The sequence below is a fragment of the Garra rufa genome, chromosome 3 (genome assembly GCF_049309525.1).
Source record: "Garra rufa chromosome 3, GarRuf1.0, whole genome shotgun sequence".
Lineage (NCBI taxonomy): Eukaryota > Metazoa > Chordata > Actinopteri > Cypriniformes > Cyprinidae > Garra > Garra rufa.
In genome coordinates, this window is record NC_133363.1 from 40282407 (window position 1) to 40304298 (window position 21892).

A 21892-nucleotide genomic window follows, 5' to 3' on the forward strand; every position below is an offset into this window, starting at 1 on the left:
AGATTTTATTGCGTAATATTCTCTTTTTTTGGTCTGTGTTTTTCTCTCTCTCTTTTTTGTAAACACACTCTCTCTCCATGGGGCGTCTGGATTTTACATCATTATTTTTCCTCTCGCAATCTGCCTGTGAAGCGAAAGCTCTGCAATGAAAAATTAAAAGCATATTTAGCTGTTGGGAGAGCCACAGAGGCCTCAGGCAGGCCAGCCTGGCCCGTGCCGCTGTCTGGGCCGGGATCGGTGGGTGTAAAAAGGGGAGGGGGTGGAGGGGTCTGACAGACATGCTTTAAAGAGCTTTTGGGATTTGCATTATTTGGCCTGCACTACATTTGTGTGTGTGAGGAGTCTACTGTTGCTTTCATATGGCTATTTCAGATGAAGCTGTTGTTAAACTAGAGCACAGTCAACCCCCCTAAACACACACACACTCACACATTGTTTTGAAATGTGTTTTTTTGGACTTCCTCTTCCTCTTTCTTCACTTCATTCACATCACGTGTGACGTGTAACCGAAAACACCACATTAACAGGAAATTGGGCCACTTTTACGTCATCTGCGGTCTCACATAATACCTTGGCGTTGTCCCTGTAAGTCTTTGAGCAGTGAGTGTTTATATTGCGGTAATTTAGGATTTTACACAATGTTTCTTACTTAAGCAATAATAACATTTCCTCTGTATTTCTGCTTTAGATTTTTCAGAATGAGCAGCTGGGATTGTTTCTGCTGCAGTCATCATTAATAATGCCTGTTTTTTTCCCTCTCTTTCTCTCAGATCGCTAGATGGTCGGTTGCAAGTGTCTCACAGAAAAGGACTCCCACATGTGATCTACTGTCGTCTTTGGCGCTGGCCTGACCTGCAGTCTCATCATGAGCTCAGAGCCATTGAACTCTGTGAGTTTGCCTTTCACATGAAAAAGGACGAGGTCTGCGTCAATCCCTACCACTACCAGCGGGTCGAGACACCAGGTAATGCAACCTGATATTAATGAAAGCATCAAGCACAATTTCAGACAGTATCGGTCGTTTAGACCTGGGGTTTGTAACAAGGGGTTGATTACAGCTCTGCAGGGAGTCTGCCAATTATTGTTTGATCACAAACATGTTTTTCATGTAAATGTGAATTAAGGGGTGATCACATTAGATATTGAGCATGCAAATTTTTTGGACAGTGCCACAAATGGCATATAACATCTTAAATTTGACTTGCTTGTGTTTCTAATTTCTTGCATTTGTATGTTTAGTGTAACACCGTGTCTACACCTCTGTCTACATTGGACACGACCAGTGTTAATTTTGACAGGCATTTTTGATTTAGTCTTAGTCTTTATCTTGAGAAGAAAATGCTTAATAGTCTTTTCCATTTGAGTCTTTCATAGTTTTTGTCTAGTTTTACTAGACACACAGAGGCCTCAGGTTTTAGTTTAAGTTCACTTAAGCCATAACTGACTGTATTTATGTAAGATACTTGATATTATATGTAAGATATTTGAGAACTGAGAACTGATCGAACGCTGTATGAAAACTGGAGAAGTGGAGCGTGCGGGAGACAGAGCGCTTCTGGTGTGTGTCTATTAGCGCGATTCTGCCTGTCCCGCCTTCACTAACTTTAAGTTAATCGACAACGAATTGGGAAACACGGGACATCTGGTGACCCTATTCCTAACCTATTAGGTGCTGAGGCCATTGTTTAAGATCGCTAGTTCACGTTTTGGTAGCCTATCTGTCTACTGCGGCTGCCATACTGAGACTAGATATCCAAACGCCGCTTATCCGATTGCAATCTAATGACAGGGACGTACATTTTGAAAGATGACAGTTAGCCTATAGGATGTATTTTGAATGTCCGGTAGTCCTCAAATAACATTCTAATCCCGTCTCATCTTGTTAACGAAGACGCGGCATAAATTTTGTCATCGTCTTTTTATCATCAGATATCAATTTTAGCTGTCTAGACCAACGTCTCGTCTTAGTCGCAGAAACGTGATTCTAAACTGCAGAATACATTATTTTTTTCACCACTCCCTTGGTGTGCAACCAGAATGCAGCTTGCCTAGTTCTAGTGTGAGAACAGAGCAGAACCAAATGGGTTTATGGTTACGACATGGAACAAAGTACAGAAACAGGGTACACACACACTGTCTGAGATTGTTTTCTGTCCACACCCAAAGTGTGTACATCTCATACCCCTTTTCCTAGTTCAGAGCCAGTGCTATTGCCGGGTTCGGTTTGGTTTGACTGGCGAGTCTTTTAAAGAGCAGGTCATATAATATTTTAAAGTGTCCTAATATTGTGTTGGAGTCCCCTACTACAGGTTTAAATACATCCAAGATCACAAAACATTGTAACTTTCTCAGAATACACCTTTAATATTAGAATAATTTTGCAATGATTTTGAAACGATTCACTCAAAGCAGTTCTGAGCTTAAGGTAAGTAAACCCCTCCCTTCCATAAGCCTATTTTGCTCTGATTGGTCAGCTGATCAAGTCTGTTGTGATTGGTCTTTCTGTATACAGTGCAAGCAAATTGTGCCCACAGCTATAGCTGCAAACTGTAAACACTTTACAAAACAATAACAGTGAATATGTTAGACGAAATGAAAACACAAACTTGCTTTCACAGCGCAGAACAATGTGTCTTCATGACATGATGTAAACACTAATTAGTGGAAGTGTTTGTGGGCAGGTCAGAGTGTTTGCATTTTGCGGGAAGGTGGGGATTGTGCAAACTTATAAAACAGTTTGTTCTGGTTCTTAAATCTAGAGATGTTCCAATACCCTTTTTTCCTTCCCGATACCGATTCCGATACCTGGGCTCTGGGTATCGGCCGATACCGAGTACTAATCCGATACCTGGGTGTGTAATTGTATACAGCTGTAGATAATACTAATAAATTATTTTATTGTGTGCTTCAGACTTATTCCTTAATAAAACAAATATACAGTGATATATACAGTGAACTAGAGTATTTTTATTATATGATATACATTGAACTTTTATTATATGACATATACAGTGAACTAGAGTATTTTTATTATATGACATACATTTGACAGTAATATTTTTTTCATATAGTTAGTATTACTAATCTGGTTTTCTGACGTACATCAGCCCTGTTTATAACAGAGAATTTTGGCCAGAATTTGAAAGATTCTCACTAGATCTCGCAGCAGTAACAGTATCGCAAAATCAACGTTGGCTCCCGAATAAAGCTGTTCGGGGTTTGTGCAAGTTTGTTTGCATTGCAGTCCAAGCTGATAAACGGTCAGCGCTGAGCAGCTCAAACGTGTCGTGTTAGTTTCACTTTCGTTTCGCGTGCCATTTTATGTTTCTCATCTGAGACAGAAATGGCAGAGCTTATGAGTTGAACAACGCGGTGGTCGCGCCAGTGTGACCGCTCACGAAAATTAGTAACACTGGCAGAAAAATTGGTCACAGTCTGGAGCCCTTTAATATTACCGCAAGTGTCCCGCACGCTTCAGTACAGGAGTAAACAAACCACGCGCCTGTACAATTCATTAACACAGAACCACGCATTAATTCATATTTAAACAGTCGGTTTTTGGCTTAATATTAGTCCATGTCACGATTTGATTTAAGTGTAATGAACTACCTTTGATTAATGCATCAAACTTTGACAAATTCCGTGACGTTCCGCGTTAAACTGTAAGTTCCATTTTGACTGGATTCCACGATTCCGTCCGTGTTTTCCGCATCGCAGAAATCATAAAGCCCTACATATGAGACATGCCGCCGTTTTAGCGGACAAACTGCTAGCACATTTGTATTTCTTCTTCGCTGCTCTAAACAGTGGTTGCTTGTGGCAACACTGTTTGCATTCTGAGCCGCGAAGAAGAACTGGCTTCTGATTTGCTAGCGGGAATAACTTCTATCTTAAGAAAATGGTATCGGATCGGTACGTGGGTTCAAGTACTCGCCGATTCCGATGCTAGATTTTTTTTGTGGTATCGGCGGCATTTCCGATACTAGTATCGGAATCGGAACAACCCTACTTAAATCTGATTGGTTGAGAACCATTAGAACCGCTCTCTGTACTTCGACACCACATGCTGACCGGTCCGCGTTGACGCATCCCAAATAAGCCTAATATCAACAGTGGGGGACATTGCATTGCTATTGATGTTCATGGCTTTGTGAACGGACATCAGCATCCAAAGGCAGCAAATCTAGCGTTTTCATGTTTAACTGCCATTTCAAAAATGTCGATCAAAAGTCTGATTGTCTTGTTGGTCACAGTAACCCCACCCCAGCCCCTGATACAAGCGTTTCTAACTTCTAGACCAGCATTGTTTTGGTGCTACTTACGAACCACTTTTCCTGGTTCCGAGCTGGTGTTTCAGGTGTTAAAAGACAAAAAAAAAAAAAGATTTGAAACTAGGCTCTGGCTCTAAACCAGTACTCAACCCAGCACCTATCAGACATAGCATTTGAATACCAAATTTGATTCTCTTTCATGTCTTTTTGCGCTTTTCATGTTCAGGTCTTAAGTTAACAAGTTAACAATATATGTGACCCTGGACCACAAAACCAGTTGTAAGTGGCACAGCTATATTTGTAGCAGTAGCCAACCATACATTGTATGGGTCCAAATTATAGTTTTTTCTTTAATGCCAAAAATTATTAGGATATTAAGTAAAGCTCATAGCAAAAACATTCACAGTAAGCACCAATAAATTATTCATCATCTTCCCTCAAAATAAATTAGTTGTAAAATAAGTAAACATAAGATCAAAACTTAATTTTTGATTAGTAATATGCATTGCTAAGAACTTAATTTGAACAACTTTAAACAACTTTTTTAGATTATTTAGATTTTTTTGCATCCTCAGATTCCAGATTCAAATAGTTGTAATCATAAATAAAACCCTTATGACTAGTTTTGTGGTCCAGAGTCACATATCAGATGTAGTTTTTGCTGTGATATCAAAATTGTAATTGAGAATTGTGATATTCACAATAATGCTATATAAAATGTTTTTTTTCTTGTGAAATACTATGCAACTACTTCAGATAAAGTCGAACAAAAAACATTTATGAATGTAGCATTTATGAATGTAAAGTGTAAGGAAATAATTTGTCAAAATTGTGATTAATGTCAAAATCATCAAATGATCTAAATGATGATCAAAAACTTAAAAAATATATAATTTTTTTATCCATATCTCACAGCCCTATTTAGCAACAACAGTAGTATACAAGCATCTGCAGTGTGTTGTGCCAGTTGTGGTTTTGTGTGTGCAATTTAGGTATCATGTTATTTTTCTCTTCTTCGCTCTGATTCTTTTTCACTTTCTCTTCTTCTCTGAAGTTCTTCCTCCAGTGCTGGTGCCTCGTCACACTGAAATCCCCAGCGAGTTTCCTCCTTTGGATGACTACAGTCACTCCATCCCAGAAAACACAATTTTCCCTGCTGGCATCGAACCCCAGAGCAACTACATACCAGGTAGGAGACAAATACACTGTATTAAGGCAGTACAGGAGATAACTCATGAAGTTGAGGTTCATAGTGTTACAAACAGGTTAGCTCTGAGATAGAACAGAAACCCAAACCAGATAACATCAAGTGGCCTCTAAATTAATATATCGTCATCATCTGCCACTAAGCAGCACAATCTGAAGTGTTTTTCAGGTTTAATAGTCAGTTTAGTCTGTAGCTGTAGTCTCAGTGGTCTAGTGGGCCGTGGGTGGATTGCTTTACTGGAAGGATGTAGGAGGAAAAAGACCAAACATACAGATGGAGCAACAGCCCTGTTCACTGGCCCCCATTGAAGCAGAAAGCAATCACTACATCATTGTGTTACAGTGTTGATGAAGAAAAGTATTTATACCTGTTTTTATTTATAACTTAACTTTCAATGTGATTCAGTCATAGTTTTGAATGTTTGAATGATTTCTAAAGGATCATGCGAGACTAAAGACCAGAGTAATGGCCTCAATTGGACACACAGGGAACTCAAAAGAGAAAAAGGGTGTAAACAGTCAGCCATTTAACTAGTTACTCATGTTAATCCCACAGGCCTGTTTTCCTCTTTTCTGACCAGAAAACAAATGACTGCAACGGCTCTGTCATTTATTATATTTGTAGGGCTAATCAAGAAATGTTTAAGCGTTGCTGCATCAGACAGACACAAAACAATTTATGCTCAGGTCATTTAAAGACTGCTTTTGGCTACATAAGGGGAAGATTATCCCATGGAGTATGTATGGAGTGGCTTTGGCTGGGATTAGTTCCATCAGAATGGTATTTGCTTTAGAGAGGCTGTCTGTTACTGTAATAGGGCGGTGTTGTTTCATATCCTGCTGCTGAAACTGAGCTGACCCCAGCTTTCTAAATCAGGTGTCTTAATCTGAGGGGGAAAAATAAAACCCTTGTGAGTCTTTGTCCCTGCTGCACCTGCTAGATTTTGCCGGATGTGTTTGCTGATGTGCCTAATCCTTCACCCATCAGCTGGGTCACTGTGTTACGAGTGTGTACGAATTGTGTTTGTGTGTGTTACAGAGACGCCCCCTCCAGGCTACATCAGTGAGGATGGAGAGACCAGCGATCATCAGATGAACCGCAGTATGGACACAGGTGATGCCTGTTATATCATTCTTTGATTGGTTGACTCATTATATTTTCTATAACTGCACAGCTATGAAGAAGTTCCAGGTTTGTTGGTGGCATTTCAGTTCCATATCACTCTTCCACATTGTTTTTGAGTTTCTTTATGATACTTTATAAGTGGTGTAAAGAAGTGGATCTACACAGAAGAACGTGTAGACACTAAAACCTGAACATTTTGATGAATGAGACAAACACGTGTGGTGATTGTGATGGAATGGAAATATGGAAGTGGAATAATTTTAATCAAAAGTGATTTAATCAAATTATGCCGTGTACATTCATGTTAAATCATTGATCTGTCCTTTTCATTTCAGGGTCTCCAAATCTGTCACCGAACCCTGTTTCTCCTGCCCACAGCAATTTAGGTAACTCTTTTTTTCTTTAGTGTGTATCGTTTGAATGTACTGTAAATACACGCAGGTGTCCTAGAAGAGTAACCACAAGTGCACTTCATGTTAACAGTAAATTTTTCGAAATTGAGATCTATACATCATCTAAAAGTTATATAAATAAGCTTTCCATTGATGTATGGACAATATTTGGCTGAGATACAACTATTTGAAAATCTACAATTTGAGGGTGCAAAAAATCTAAATATTGAGAAAATCTCTTTTAAAGTTGTCCAAATGAAGTTCTTAGCGATGCATATTGTCAAAATTAAGTTTTGATATATTTACGGTAGGAAATTTACGAGATATCTTCAAGGAACATGATCTTTACTTAATATCCTAATGATTTTTGACATAAAAGAAAAATCGATAATTTTGACCCATGCAATGTATTTTTGGCTATTGCTACGAATATAGCCAATCTACTTATGACTGGTTTTGTGGTCCAGGGTCACATATATAGAAATGTCATTTTCTATATCGTATATTCTATATAGCATTCTATATGTAGAAATTGTAGACATTATCACTAAATGTAGAAATGTTAGTAAAAATATCTTTAACTTTTGTGTTTTGTATTTTCTCCTTTTTTTGACCAATGAATCACACTCGAAAAGTGTATAGTGTTTAAGTATTGGTGTATTGCGCCACATTTGAACAATAAACATTTCCAGTCAAAAGTTTTTGAACAGTAAGATTTTTAATGTTTAAGTCACCAAGCCTGCATTTATTTGATCCAAAGTACAGCAAAAAGAAAGACATTAATACTTTTATTTATTCAAAAGTGATGATAAAGACATTTATAATGTTACGAAAGATTTCTATTTCAGCTAAATGGTGTTCTTCTGAACTTTCTTCTATTCATCAAAGGAACCTTAAAAAAATATATTTTCAACATAATAATAAATGTTTTTTAAATGCAAATCAGAATATTATAATGATTTCTGAAGGATCATGTGACTGGATGATGCCAAAAATTCAGCTTTGAAATCACAGGAATAAATTACATTTTAAAATATATTAAAGTAGAAAAGAGTTTAAATGGTAATGGTAAAACATATTTCAGAATTTCACTGTTTTTGCTGTACTTTTGATCAAAAAAAAAAACATTAAAATTAAAATGGTTACTGTTCAAAAGCTTTTGACTAGTAGTGAATGTTTTTTTTTTCATAAATTTTTCATCACCAGAATCTAATAATCTTTTGTGATATTGGTTTGACATTTTGTTATTAATAAAAAAAGACATTCATCCATTTTTTAATGTGGCTTTAATGTTCAAATGCTCCTGGGAGCCACCATTTGTGGGACTTTAGTGAGTCTTCCTGACACACTACTGTCCAACAGACCTATACAGCTGCTGAATATACAGAGCCATGACAGAAAAAGAAAAAAGATGCTAGCTGATTTATGCTTGTGATGAAAGTAAAAGAATGGCCACTAAAAAAATGACTTGTATGAGCTAGTTCTGTTTTTTTTTTTAATGAATTGGAACAAAACAAAACAGTCTTGAACAGATGAGTTTGATTCAGTCTAATGACTCACTCTCTGAGTCAGTTAAATTAGTTTATATTCACTTATTGTAGTCATTGTTCCCTATGTCTAACTCCAGATGAGCCATTAACTTACTGTATTATGTGTATGACTCGTGAGACCTTAATCAGTGCAAATACTGACTGATTGATCATATAGTAGTGTGTAATTCAAAATACACATTTGGAATAGTTTCAGTGTTTTGTAGAAATGTGTTTTCAGTCTTTCAGAGGAAATGGATTTGCTGAAAGGATTATTTGTATGTCCCCAAAACAACTTGGATGAAAACCACCCACACTAAACATCCTGTCAGTTACCATCTTAGCAAGGGAGCGCCCACAATTCCTTTTGTATCAGATCGTACTTTTGCAGACAGCGCTCAGATCCCTCAGCGATTTCTCTTCTCCGCGGCAGTGGTGTGTGCGTATGTCTCGGAGAGAAAGGCCATTGCCATAAGCCTGTAATTTTCTAGTTTTGCGTCCAAGTGATGATGGTATTTCCCGATTCAGCCTTTATTTCTGGGAAGTAAGGTTTACTCGTGACATCACAGTGTCGTCAGTTCCCAGCCCCCGTCCTCTGTCTATTCGGGTATCCCCACCCATTTGTTTGTTTTTCTTTTTCCTGTCCTTTTTCCTTTTTTCTTTCTGTTTCTTTTCCACCGCCTATTTCCGAGTATGTCTGTGCCTTTTGGATTCTCTCCTTTTAATGTTCCTTTTTTCTCTTTCTCTCAGATCTACAGCCGGTGACATACTGTGAACCAGCGTTCTGGTGCTCTATTTCCTACTATGAGCTGAACCAGAGAGTCGGTGAAACTTTCCATGCTTCCCAGCCCTCTTTAACAGTAGACGGCTTCACAGATCCGTCCAACTCTGAGCGCTTCTGCCTGGGCCTGCTGTCCAACGTGAATCGCAACGCAGCTGTGGAGCTCACACGCAGACACATTGGTACACACACCGTTGGTCTAAATCACTCATTCATTAACCAGCACTGTTTAAAAATAAATACATATTAAATTTTAACACCCTTCTGTTTTTGCAGGCCGGGGTGTGCGTTTGTACTACATTGGTGGTGAGGTGTTTGCGGAGTGTTTAAGTGACAGTGCCATTTTTGTTCAGAGTCCCAACTGTAACCAGCGTTACGGCTGGCACCCAGCCACTGTTTGCAAGATCCCACCTGGTAAGATAAAACGAGAGACCCTCAGCATTAACTGAGAGTTCAACAACTTGGTTACTCAATAGCTGTACTAAAAAGTATAAAACAGAGCTTCCTTTTTGATAGTTGCATGACATTCTGTTGCATCTGTTTTGTGATTTTAGTTTGTTCTGGTTGATTTTGGTTGTGTGAACTTATTCGAACTGCTTTGTGTCCATCCAGGCTGTAATCTGAAGATCTTTAATAACCAGGAGTTTGCAGCTCTGTTGGCCCAGTCTGTGAATCAGGGTTTTGAGGCCGTGTACCAGCTCACCCGCATGTGCACCATTCGCATGAGCTTCGTGAAGGGCTGGGGAGCCGAGTACAGGTACGATTACTGCAATCACTTCACTCCTTACCTATCTGTCAGCACGCTTGCAACTCTTGGAATGTGGCCTTGATTTGACTCGCTCAAAGACTTTTGATTCACTTGTGAAGTGGTGTTACCCAAAACCACAGAAGCCACCCGCGCTTCCTGTTAAATTCTTTTGAGTTTGATTGTCGTAATCAGCTTTTTGTAGGTAAAGATTTATGAATACTGAAAGACATAAAAACACTACAACATTTTATTTGCTCTTACATTTAGATTTATTGTAATGACTTGATTTTAATCAAATAAACCATAAATAGAAACCAATTTTTGTTAGTACCAAATATTTACAGTATAATTTACAGAATATTTATAATAGATGCTAAAGAATAATTGAAAGGGTTATTAAAATAAATTAGTTTTTAAAGATTGACTTTTAAGTGAGTGTTAGATGATATTCACTACCAGTCAAAAGTTTTTGAACAGTAAGAATTTAAATAATTTTTGTTTGCTCACTAAGCCTGCATTTTTTTAATCCATAATATAGCTAAACCAGTAATATTGTGCAATATTTTTAGTATTTAAATTAACTGGTTTCTATTTGAATATATTTTAAAATGTAATTTATTTCTGTGATCAAAGCTACATTTCAGCATCATTACTCTATTCTTCAGCGTCACATGATCCTTCGGAAATCATTCTAATATGCTGATTTGCTGTTCAAGAAAAGTTTTTATTTTATTATTATTATTATTATCAATATTTAATTATTTTTCAGGATTTTTTGATGAAATAAAAAGCTTTTGTACCATTATACTCTATACCATTCAAAAGCTGTCAATATAATCATAGAAATGAATACTTTTATTTAGCAAGGATGCTTTAAATTGATTCCTAGTGATGATAAATACATTTATACTGTTACAAAGGATTTCTATTTCAGATAAATTATGTTCTTCTAAACTTTCTATTCATTATAGAAACCTGAAAAATTCTACTCAGCTGTTTTCAACATAAAATTCACAATTCAAATTTAAAAAAAAATCAGCTTTGAAATCACAGGAATAAATTGCGTTTTAAAATATATTCAAATAGAAAGCAGTTATTTTAAACAGTAAATTATTTCAAAATTTTGCTGTACTTAGGATCAAATAATTACACGTTCATTTAAATCATTTTTTATTTTTTTGGTTTATATTAAAGGGATAGTTCACCTCAAAATGAAAATTCTGTCATTAATTACTCACTCTCATGTCATTTCTAACCTGTACGACCTTCATTCATCTTCAGAACACAAATTAAGATATTTTTGATGAAATCCGAGAGCTTTCTGACTCTGCATAGACAGCAACACAACTGAAAAGTTCCCAGGCCCAGAAGGGTATAGTAAGGACAAAATTGTCTAGGTGACATCAGTGGTTTAACTTTAATGTTATGAAACTATGACATGAGGGTGAGCAATCAATAACAGAATGGTCATTGTTGGGTGAACTAACCTTTTAAGTTATTTAAATAAAATAGTATAGAATAGTAAGTAAGTAAAAAATCTCTAATATCAGCAGAATTAAATAGTAAAGGTAGGAGTTGATAATAAAAACAATTTTCCTGCTCCATAGAACAATAGTAGGGAGTGTCAGTTTAAAGCTATTTTAGTATAGACAGGCCTTTGGGGTCAAGAAAGGGTCTGTGGTAACACTTTTTCCTGCTCTGGTGAAGAGCTCTGACGTAGCAAGACAACCCGGTGTCCACCAGCTTAGCGTGTCCGTCATATAAACTGTTAGGTCTGCGCTGGCAAATCATTCCACACCAAACAAACTCACACATGGTGTGCTTCAAAACGTCTCAGAGTTTCCTGGTCTCTTTCTCCTTTTCTCCCCCTCTTGCTCTTTTGAGTAACTTCATTGTTTGAGCCCAAGGAACCAAGACCCTAATCAGAAGCAGTTGTGGGTTCTGACCAGGGACATGTGTAACGAAAGCTTGAGAAGAAAGTAGGAAAGAGTATGACTGGTGTGAGAGTGAGACTGTGGTTTCCAGACAGCTTGGCGTGTGGAGACACAATCTGAGCTGTGTCGGGTTTCAGCAGACACCCACTCTCTCTCTCTCACGCCCCTCCACGTCTCCCCACCTTCAGATCCTCCTCTTTAAGTGCTGACAAACTGTCCCCGTTGCAGTTTAAAAATGTCATTCCAGCTCTTTATGGTCGGACCCTGTATTTACCATCACGTCCGTGAACATCATGACGTAGAACAGCTCAGTGCATTGTCTGAATTCTGAAGTCTGAACTTGATATTCTTTCAGTTTGTCACCTAAGCTAAAAACCATTGTCTTGTCAGAAGCTTGACATTAAATGTTTTAATCATTTTATAGTATCTGCATAGAAGAGATACACTACCAGTCAAAAGTTTTTAAACTGTAAGATTTTGAATGTTTTTTAAGTCTATTTTGCTCACCAAGCCTGGATTTATTTGATCCAAAATACAGCAAAAGCAGTAATATTGTAAAATATTTGTATTATTTAAAATAACTGCTTTCTATTTGCATATATTTTAAAAAGTAATTTATTCCTGTGGTCAAATCTAAATTTTCAGCATCATTACTCACATGATCCTTCAGAAATCATTCTAATATGCTGATTTGCTGCTCAAGAAACATTTATTATTATTATAAATATTTAAAACAGTTGAGTACATATTTTCAGGATTCTTTAATGAATAGAAAGATCTAAAGATCAGCATTTATCTGAAATAAAAAGCTTTTGTAACATTATACACTATACTGTTTAAAAAGTTTGTAGTCAGTATGATTTTTTATTTTTTTTTGAGGGGGAAAAATTAATAGAAATTATTACTTGTATTTAGCAATGATGCTATAAATGGATCAAAAGTGATAATAAAGACATGTATTATGTTACAAAAGATTTCTATTTCAGATAAATGCGGTTCTTCTGAACTTTCTATTCAAGAAACCTGAAAAAATTCTACTTTGCTGTTTTCAAAATAATAATAATGATAATGAATGGTTTTTGAGCAGCAAATCAGAATATTACAATGATTTCTAAAGGATCATGTGACTGGATGATGATGATGCTTAAAATTCAGCTTTAAAATCACAGAAATAAATTACATTTTAATATATATTTGAATAGAAATCAGTTATTTTAAATAGTAAAAATATTTCAAAATATTACTGTTTTTGCTGTACTACTAGGGTTGGTGAGCAGAAGAGACTTCTTTAAAAAAAAAACAGTAAAAATCTTTTGACTGGTAATCTAACTTTTGACTGTAGAAAGAGCCTTCCTCACTTCTGCTTTGACTCTACTCTCCTGCGTTTTCTCTTTCCACTACTCCATCTCTTTTTCTCTTTTTCTTAATACACTATGTAGACTGGCGGAGACTGCGGCCTGTGCTTATACTGTATTTCAGCACTGCTCTTATAAACAGCCAGGCTTCTATTCATAGACGAATGAAAGATTTACTGCGAAACTCGTGTCGAAGAACGCGAGACAGTCAAACAATCAATACAAAAAGCTGCAAGGAAAAAAAAACTGTGGGCAGACACTCATTGTTAGTTAGAGCTGTAATGAAAAGGGTATAAAACAGAACGGTTGCATTTTGAAGTGATTTAAAACCAGTGGTGTCAAAAGTATTCACATTCTTACTCAAGTAGAAGTATAGATACTAGGATCAACTCAAGCTTACTCAAGTAAAAGTATAAAAGTACTGGTTTCAAAACTACTTAAAGTAAAAAAGTAAAAGTAATGTAAGGAAAAAAAATGCCATTAAGGACAAAAGATTGGGCCGTGCCACAGGGGCCTATTGTGCACTACCCCACCTCCCCAAAAAACATTTCTAAAGGCCATAGTGACTATGTTATATTAAAATGTTAATGTTGAAAAATTTGGGATGCACTAGGCTACCTGTTTCAGTCGCATATATGCCCAATGAAAATAAATGCATTTTATTACAATGCAAATACATTAAAGAACCATAAATGTGTACTACTGAGCATTAACGTGTTTCACGAAGCGGGAGATATGATGACTAGTTGCTGACTATAAGTATTGTGTTATCGCAACATTGTCAATCGTGTTGTCAATCGCAAACGCTAATTTATTCAAACATCCCTCTACCAAACTACCTACTGTAGCTTCATTTGCAGTGGATGAAGAGAAAGCACCCGTTTGATAAATAAGCTAGTAGTGGAGAAATAATATCTTGTAAGAAATAATCTTTTTTGAGTAACGACCCAGACACTGGCTATATCCTTGCTGGAGTGCAGGGCTGGACTGGGGTTCAAATTTGGCCTTGGACAAATCCAGCCCACAAGTTCCCCTGTGAGTTTTGTTTGGGTTATAGGGCCTTTAATTGAAGTAAATAAATGTATGAATAAAACAGGACAGAATCAAATAATGATAGATACTGAATTCAAATGCAACAAATGAATAATGCATTTTTGTCACATAGAAATGCATGCAGTAAAGCGCTGATTTTGAGCTAGAATGCAGGACATTTATTGCTAATAAATTCTGTAAAAATTACTTACTTTTGTAGAACACAAAAGACATTTTGTAGAATGTAACCAAAGATATTCATGTACCCTTGATTTCTACTCTAAAGACAACATTTTTGAATTTCTCAGAGTATCTTCCTTTATGTTCCACAGAAGAATGAAGAAGTTCATACAGGATTAAAATAACATGATGTTGTATATAATGACAATTTTTATTTTTGGGTGAACTGTCCCTTTAAGAACTTTAATATGTGTAGTAAACACCTTATTTATATAAGGCACTGATATTTATCCTTAATCAGGCTCTTACGGAATAAAAAATTTTCTCCAATTAAAATGAATTACAATTTAACATTTAAAAAGAAAGACATTTTTGCCAGATATTAACTGACTAGTATTAGTAAGATATCATCACAAGAAAACATTACAATAGTTATATGGTTTTTTTTTTATAATTCATAATAATAAACTATAAAATTTGTAATAAAAATGACAGTAATTATGTATTGACGTTTATCACTTTACCTCATCATGCAGCTGTTTTCAGCAGCCCAGCAGAACCTACAGAACCTTTAATGTTCTCATATCACACAACTGCCTAACACAACTCTAAATCTGAATGCGTCAAGCAACTTGCGCTGTTTATCACTTTACATCGCGGTGGAAGCACAGCGTACATTCGTCAGCTCTGTGCGGGTGACTGATCCCGCCGCTTCACACTTTTGGGCTATTTGCAGTTTCGAATGTCATTTAAAACAGCGCCTAATATGGGGGAGGTCTGCCTCGCTACGGCGATCGGCCCACTACTCCACCGGCCCACCGGGAATGTCCCGGTTCTCTCTGATGGCCAGTACATCCCTGCTGGAGTGTGACGTGATTTGTGTCACGTGCAGGTGTGATGGATCGCGTACAAACCAATAGGGTGTCGGAATGGGATATGTTTTTACTTCTCATCCAACCACAACCAAATTCACAAATTCATGTGGATGGCGCAATTTATCTGGATAGTTTTTTTCTTTTTTGAACGATGACATGAATGAACACAATTGAGCCGAAAAGAAATAGGAGTAACGAGTCTATTTTTAAAATGTAAGGAGTAGAAAGTACGGATAATTGCTTGAAAATGTAAGGAGTAGAAGTAAAAAGTCGGCTGAAAAATAATTACTCCAGTAAAGTATAGATACCCAAAATTTCTACTTAAGTAAGGTAACGAAGTATTTGTACTTCGTTACTTGACACCTCTGTTTAAAACACAATATTGCGCTGCATGTACACTACTATTCAGAAGTTTTGGAGTTGGTAAGAATTTTCATTTTTCTTTTTTGAATGTGGTTAGAGATGCAGTAAATTGATTAGAAGTGACAGTAAGGACATTTATAGTGTTACAGAGGATTTCTGTTTCAAGTGAATGCGGTTCTTTTAAACCTACACTGAAAAATTTACTGAGAAACTCATTTTGAAGAATAAGAGAGAGTCAAAGGATCAATACAAGAAGCTGCAAGGGAAGAAAAACAGTGGTCAGACACATGGTTGGATAGAGATGTAATGAAAAGGATCTGAAATATATAAGAATTACATTGTGAAGTGATTCAAAACAACATGGGCAGTTTAATTAAACATATTTTTTTTAAAATACATGCGCTACCATTCAAACGTTTGGATTTTTCTTTTAATGAAGTGCCAGTAAAGAAATTTATAGTGTAACAAAAGATTTCTGTTTCAAATAAAATGGTGTTCTTGGGTTTCTCTGTCTGCAAATCAGCATATTAGAATGATTTCTGAAGGATCATGTGACACTGAAGACTGGAGTAATGATGCTGAAGATTTAGCTTTGCCATCACAGGAATAAATTACATTTTAAAATATATTAAATTAGAAAACAGTTATTTTAAACTGTAATAATATTTCAGATGAGCCTAAGAGACAAAATCTTACTGACCCAACGGTAGTCTAGCTTCAAGTAGGGTTCATTTAAAATGTAGCAGTGGGTGTTGTTTTCTGTTGATCTCCAGTTGATTGACCCGCTGCTACAAATATCTCTACAAATAAAAAATCTTTTTCCCCATAAAAATGTGTTTTTCACTTTTTGAAACGGGCGTCACTCCAGATTTATTGCTGGCTATTTTCATTATAGATTTAGTTGTTTTAACCTTAAATTAAGATCTATTTGTCTATATTTTTTGTTTCTGAATTATTCTCTCAGTCCTGTAGTGACTAACTCATGTAGGAGGAGAGGAACTGAGATTGAAGAGAGACTTACACACGTGTGTGTGTGTGGGTGGAAGGGTTAGAGGAAGTCCCATTGAGGAGTGGAGCAGTGTAAGGTGTTATGAACAGCACTTCCAGGACTGAGTCTGTTCACGTGTATGTGTGCGTGTGTGTGTGTGTGTGTGTGTGTGTGTGTGAGCACAAGTGAGGGGAACAAGTATTGTGTAAGCATTGTGGAATGTAAAAGAGGTGTGTTTGGCAGCGAATACCATCCCTGTGAGGGACCAAAGCAGAGAACAGCAGAACAGAGTTTACACACATAGCTCTAATCCAGACAAACCGGCAAACTCTGTGAACTATTTTCTGCCAGTCATTCACAGTAAATATACACTACCAGTCATGTTTTTTTGAAAAAAGTCTGTATTTATTAGATCCAAAATACAGCAAAAGCAGTAGTATTGTGAAATATTTTTACTATTTAAAATAAATGCTTTCTGTTTTAATATATTTTAAAATGTAATTTATTTCTGAGATCAAAGCTACATTTTCAGCATCATTACTTCAGTCTGCAGTGTCACATGATACTTTTTTATTATTAATATTAATATTTAAAACAGTTGAGTATTTTTTTTTTTCAGGATTCTTTGATGAATAGAAAGATCCAAAGATCAGCTTTTGTCTGAAGTAAAAACGTTTGTAACCTTATTCACTAACATTTAAAAGCTTCAGAGTCAGTATACTTTTTTTTTTGTGGGAAAGAAATTATAGAAATGATAAAAATGATAATTTAATGATGAGAAGTGATGGTTAAGACATTTATAATGTAACAAAAGATTTCTATTTCAGATAAATGATGTTCTTCTGAACTTTCTATTCATTAAACATTCATTTCAACATAGTGATAATAAATGTTTTTTATAATCAAAATATTAGAATGATTTCTGAAGGATCGTGTGACTGAAGTAATAATGCTAGAAATTTAGCTTTGAAATAACAGGAATATATTGCATTTTAAAATATATTCAAATAGAAAATGTATTTTAAATGTAAAAAATATTTCACAATAAATAAATGCAGGTTTGGGGAGCCGAAGAGACTTCTTTAAAAAGACATTAAAAATCTTACTGTTCTAAAACTTTTGACTGGTAGTATATATATGAGTTTTAAAAACAAACCTTTAAATATTTTTTGTATGATCATGGAAACTTAAAGACATAGTTCACCCAAAATGTTATATTCTGATATCTACTCGCCCTCATGGTGTTCCAAAACTGTATGACCTTTTCTTTTTCTTTTGTGGTACACGAAAGATATTTTGGTGGCCAATGACTTGTATTGTATGGACAAAAGAAATTGAGATATCTCTCTTCTATGTTCAACAGAAGAACGTAAATCATACAGGTTTTAAACAAGATGAGAAAAAATGATCACTTAATTTTCGATTTTTGGGTCTTTTTAATGTTCCACTTTGTTCCAATTTTATTAAATTAGAAAACAAAATATCGAACCAGGTGGCATTTAATATAAAGCAAAATATGTCTAAAAGAGCTGCTAAGTTTTAAATGATAACCATAGTCGACAATTAAAGATGTCTTGTGTTCTGCTCCATCAAGCTGTTTTAAATGCAAGAACATGCTCTTGTCCAAAAGAAACGTCTCAAATGATTTGTGATCAAAGCAAAGGTATGCAACAGATAATTAAAATGTGCAATAATATCCATGTGCCAATCACTGAAATTGCTCATTGCTAAAGAAATGTGATATGAAGTGCATATTTCTCTCTCTTTTTAATACTCTCAGGCGGCAGACAGTGACTAGCACCCCCTGCTGGATAGAACTGCACCTGAACGGTCCTCTACAGTGGCTGGACAAAGTGCTCACTCAGATGGGCTCCCCCTCCATCCGCTGCTCCAGTGTGTCATAGGAAAAAAACACTCCCTACATATATACAACATACACAAACCACAAGATCTGGAAAAAAAAGAAAAAGTTCCTCCAGGAGTCAAAGTCCGAAGACCCACCAACCATTTGGGTTCCACAGACTCGGTAGCACTTTCTCACGCTGGAGTGTAATACAGTATATGTATATATTCGTTTTTTTATGTTGTTAGCCATTTTTTATTGCCATTATTGATATCAAATATTGCCATTTATGTTATATGTTGTTATATAGCATGTAAATGTAAAATCTCTCCTTTATCCTGTCCTTTTATGTTGCTGGGTTAGGTACACGTCTACCACAACAGATATATAAAGGGCTTGATTTAGTTTTTGAGACATGAAAAAAGTGCTTTTTTGAGAAATCAGTTTCAAATATCAGTTCAACAGAATAATGGAAACTTGGCCCAAGTCGTAATGATTTGTAACACATATCAAGAGCTTGTGAACTTACTCATAAGAAAGATTTAACACATTGAAAACTCAAATTAATATATATTTCCCAGGTTATCCCAAAACGAATTTCAATATCCCGTTTCAGCCTAGCCAGTGAAATGTGCTTTCACTACACAGAATACTATATAACAAACTTCATATGCGCACATAACAGTTTATGTAACACTTGAAAGTGAAAGTGTTATCTATGCTTCACAATATCTCTGTTATGTTTGTTGAAATGTTAGGGCCACAAAGAGCCTGATCCTTTTCCTACAGCAGTTTTCCAGTTGTAGTGTTTTTCATCTCTAACCAAGCTAAAGATATATGTGGACATTATTTGAGGATGTTATAATTGTGCCATTCATCCTCACTGAGCATTTTTTCTAGTGTTGATTTCATCTTTGTCTGCAGCGAACCGGCCGTCTGTTCTGTGTGAATGAATGTGAATTGTTGGATTCATAACTCTTATAACTCCATGTGTTGTCGTGCTTTTATTGTTATTCGCTCAGTGTCTTTCTGAGTGGGTGAGACTCTTCAAGGTCTGCTGAGGTCTCTCAATTGTCCGCTTTGGAGAAGAAGTTTCTATATGTTGTGATAGATTTTGAAAACTGGGCATTACATCATTTCGCACACTAAGAAGTCGGCACTTCATATCTCATCCTCCAGAAATAAAACTGAGTGAGTGTGCCTTCGCATCAACTTTCATAACAGAGTTTGTAAATAGTATATGGAAGACTTCTACACAGGTGTTTATCCATATTGTCGAGTAAGTGGGTTGTCCAGTGTTGGACCGCTCAGGGTTGAACTTGTAAATATGTCTTATAATTAATTATGCATGCCTATTTTCTGAAATCCATGCCATTTGTACTGTAGACTCTATTTTGCTACCAAATATTTTTTCAGAAGTGGAATGGGAAAGTTAATGCTCTTACCTCTGTTTGTAACTGTTGAAAGGTGGGGCTTGTACTGCTGGCAGGTTTTTGTAGGGTTAACCCTGTATTTTTATACGTCAGATGCTCATAGGATATGGAGAAGGGCTTGAAGAAGGGAAGTGGGCTTTGTGAAAGCCGGATCATGTACAGTACTTTCAGGAGCTATTTGCATGCCTTTTGAAAATTTCTGGTCTCTCAATGTGTTGTACAGGAATCATGGATGAAAGTATAGCGTTTAGGTGCATTATGTACTTCACAGACTGTAGACAAGATGTGTGACATCTGTGTGCATAAATTTAGCTCGAAGACTTTATTTTGATAAAGTTGACTAGGATTCCTTGAAATGTGTTTAAACCTTTTGATGTCATCTGGCGAAGACTAAATAGAAGGTACTGAAGTTATTCAGGAAATGATTTATTCTTCATCTAAGCAAACAATGTGTTTTCTTTGAGAGAAAAAAAAAAGTCAAATCTCTTTCTCAACAAATTGTTGAATATATTTTAAGTAATGTGCATTTATTGTGTTTGTGTTAAACTTTCACATTCAGTGGCTTAGTGGTGATTGTTGTGCTTGACATTGTTAGATTTCTTCTTTGTACAAGTATATAATCGTTATTATTTCTCTCCATCTTTAAAGTTTGGAAGACAGGAGAAAAAAAACAGTTGTTTGTTATTGTTGTACTTTTAATAAATACGTAAATGAAACATGTCTCATTCTCTTTTATCTGTCTTCCCATCAAGCTCTCATGGCAATGCTGTAAAAGGTGCATTGCTAGGATACAGGTAACACAACCCTGGCCCGTGTGACCTAACGCACACTTTTCTCCTTGCTTAAAAATGAAAGCTTTCTTTGTTTGGAGGACCCTAAGGGCAGGGAGGCACTGGAATTCCTCTCAACCGCACATGTGTCTTCAAAAAATGTTTGTTTGTCAGTAAAACATGGGTTAAAGAGTGGAGCAGCTTGCTCATATTGAAGTAGTCCAGGTGTGTGGTGACTTCAGTAGCTCACCTGGTGCAAATAGACACTCACCTCATAGTCTTTATTCAAACACTGATTTCTCTTAGTATGCAGACAGGTGATTCAGGCAAATGCTGCAATATCTACAACAATCCTTATTGATGGATCAGACAAACACCAGACTAGTAGTTTGTCTGCTTAAACTCTCAACCCAGCTTTGCTGTTGAAAAATTAACGCTGAGGTTTGAGGGTCAAAACCTCTTAACACTAAAGCCCATGAATCATTCACTGCTTCTCGAATGTGTAGGGCACTGGGGCAAGGTTTGTTTCAGGTTCATGAGGTAGCTGGATTTGTAACAGTTTCTCTTATAAATTTCAGGTTCAGGTGTACAGTAGTCTGGTGGATTATTTCCGTTGCGGTGGCGCCCTCTGTGGGCAAATGAGAATAGCGCTGTCACGAGTTTATGTTGACTGACTGAAGCAGTCAGACGGGCAGAGTTTGTTTGCTCTGTTGAATCACTATCAATCATCGTTTAAATGTCTCTGATTTTTTCATTCAACCAAAACAGTTAACACCTGGTCTTTATTGTCGAGTAAACCGGGGATTAGCGTTTCTCCGGGCTCCACCAACAGGCCTAGTTTTATTGTAGTGAACACGCCAGCTGCGTCAGAATTCACATACTTTCGGAATCCACACTGAATTACAAAGAACTTGCTTCTTGAGATTTTAAGTAAATGCTTTAGACACGAACGCGTGAGTGTAAACCGAGATTTTGTGCTCATGTGTGAGTGTTCGGTTCATTAGCCGCTGTAGAGTAACGACAACAATAACAACAAAGTGCAGTAAAACTGTACAACTATTTGCAC

General features: G+C 36.3%; 1 protein-coding gene across 1 annotated transcript; it reads left to right on the top strand.

The window, feature by feature from the left end:
* Positions 1-775: 775 nt before the first annotated feature.
* On the top strand, positions 776-20766 carry smad3a (SMAD family member 3a). The gene is made up of 8 exons (XM_073836148.1): positions 776-964; positions 5326-5460; positions 6517-6591; positions 6939-6989; positions 9275-9487; positions 9582-9719; positions 9918-10062; positions 18561-20766. Exons 1-8 carry the CDS (start codon positions 907-909, stop codon positions 18682-18684), a joined length of 939 nt encoding a protein of 312 aa, XP_073692249.1. The 5' UTR covers positions 776-906; the 3' UTR covers positions 18685-20766.
* Positions 20767-21892: the final 1126 nt, after the last annotated feature.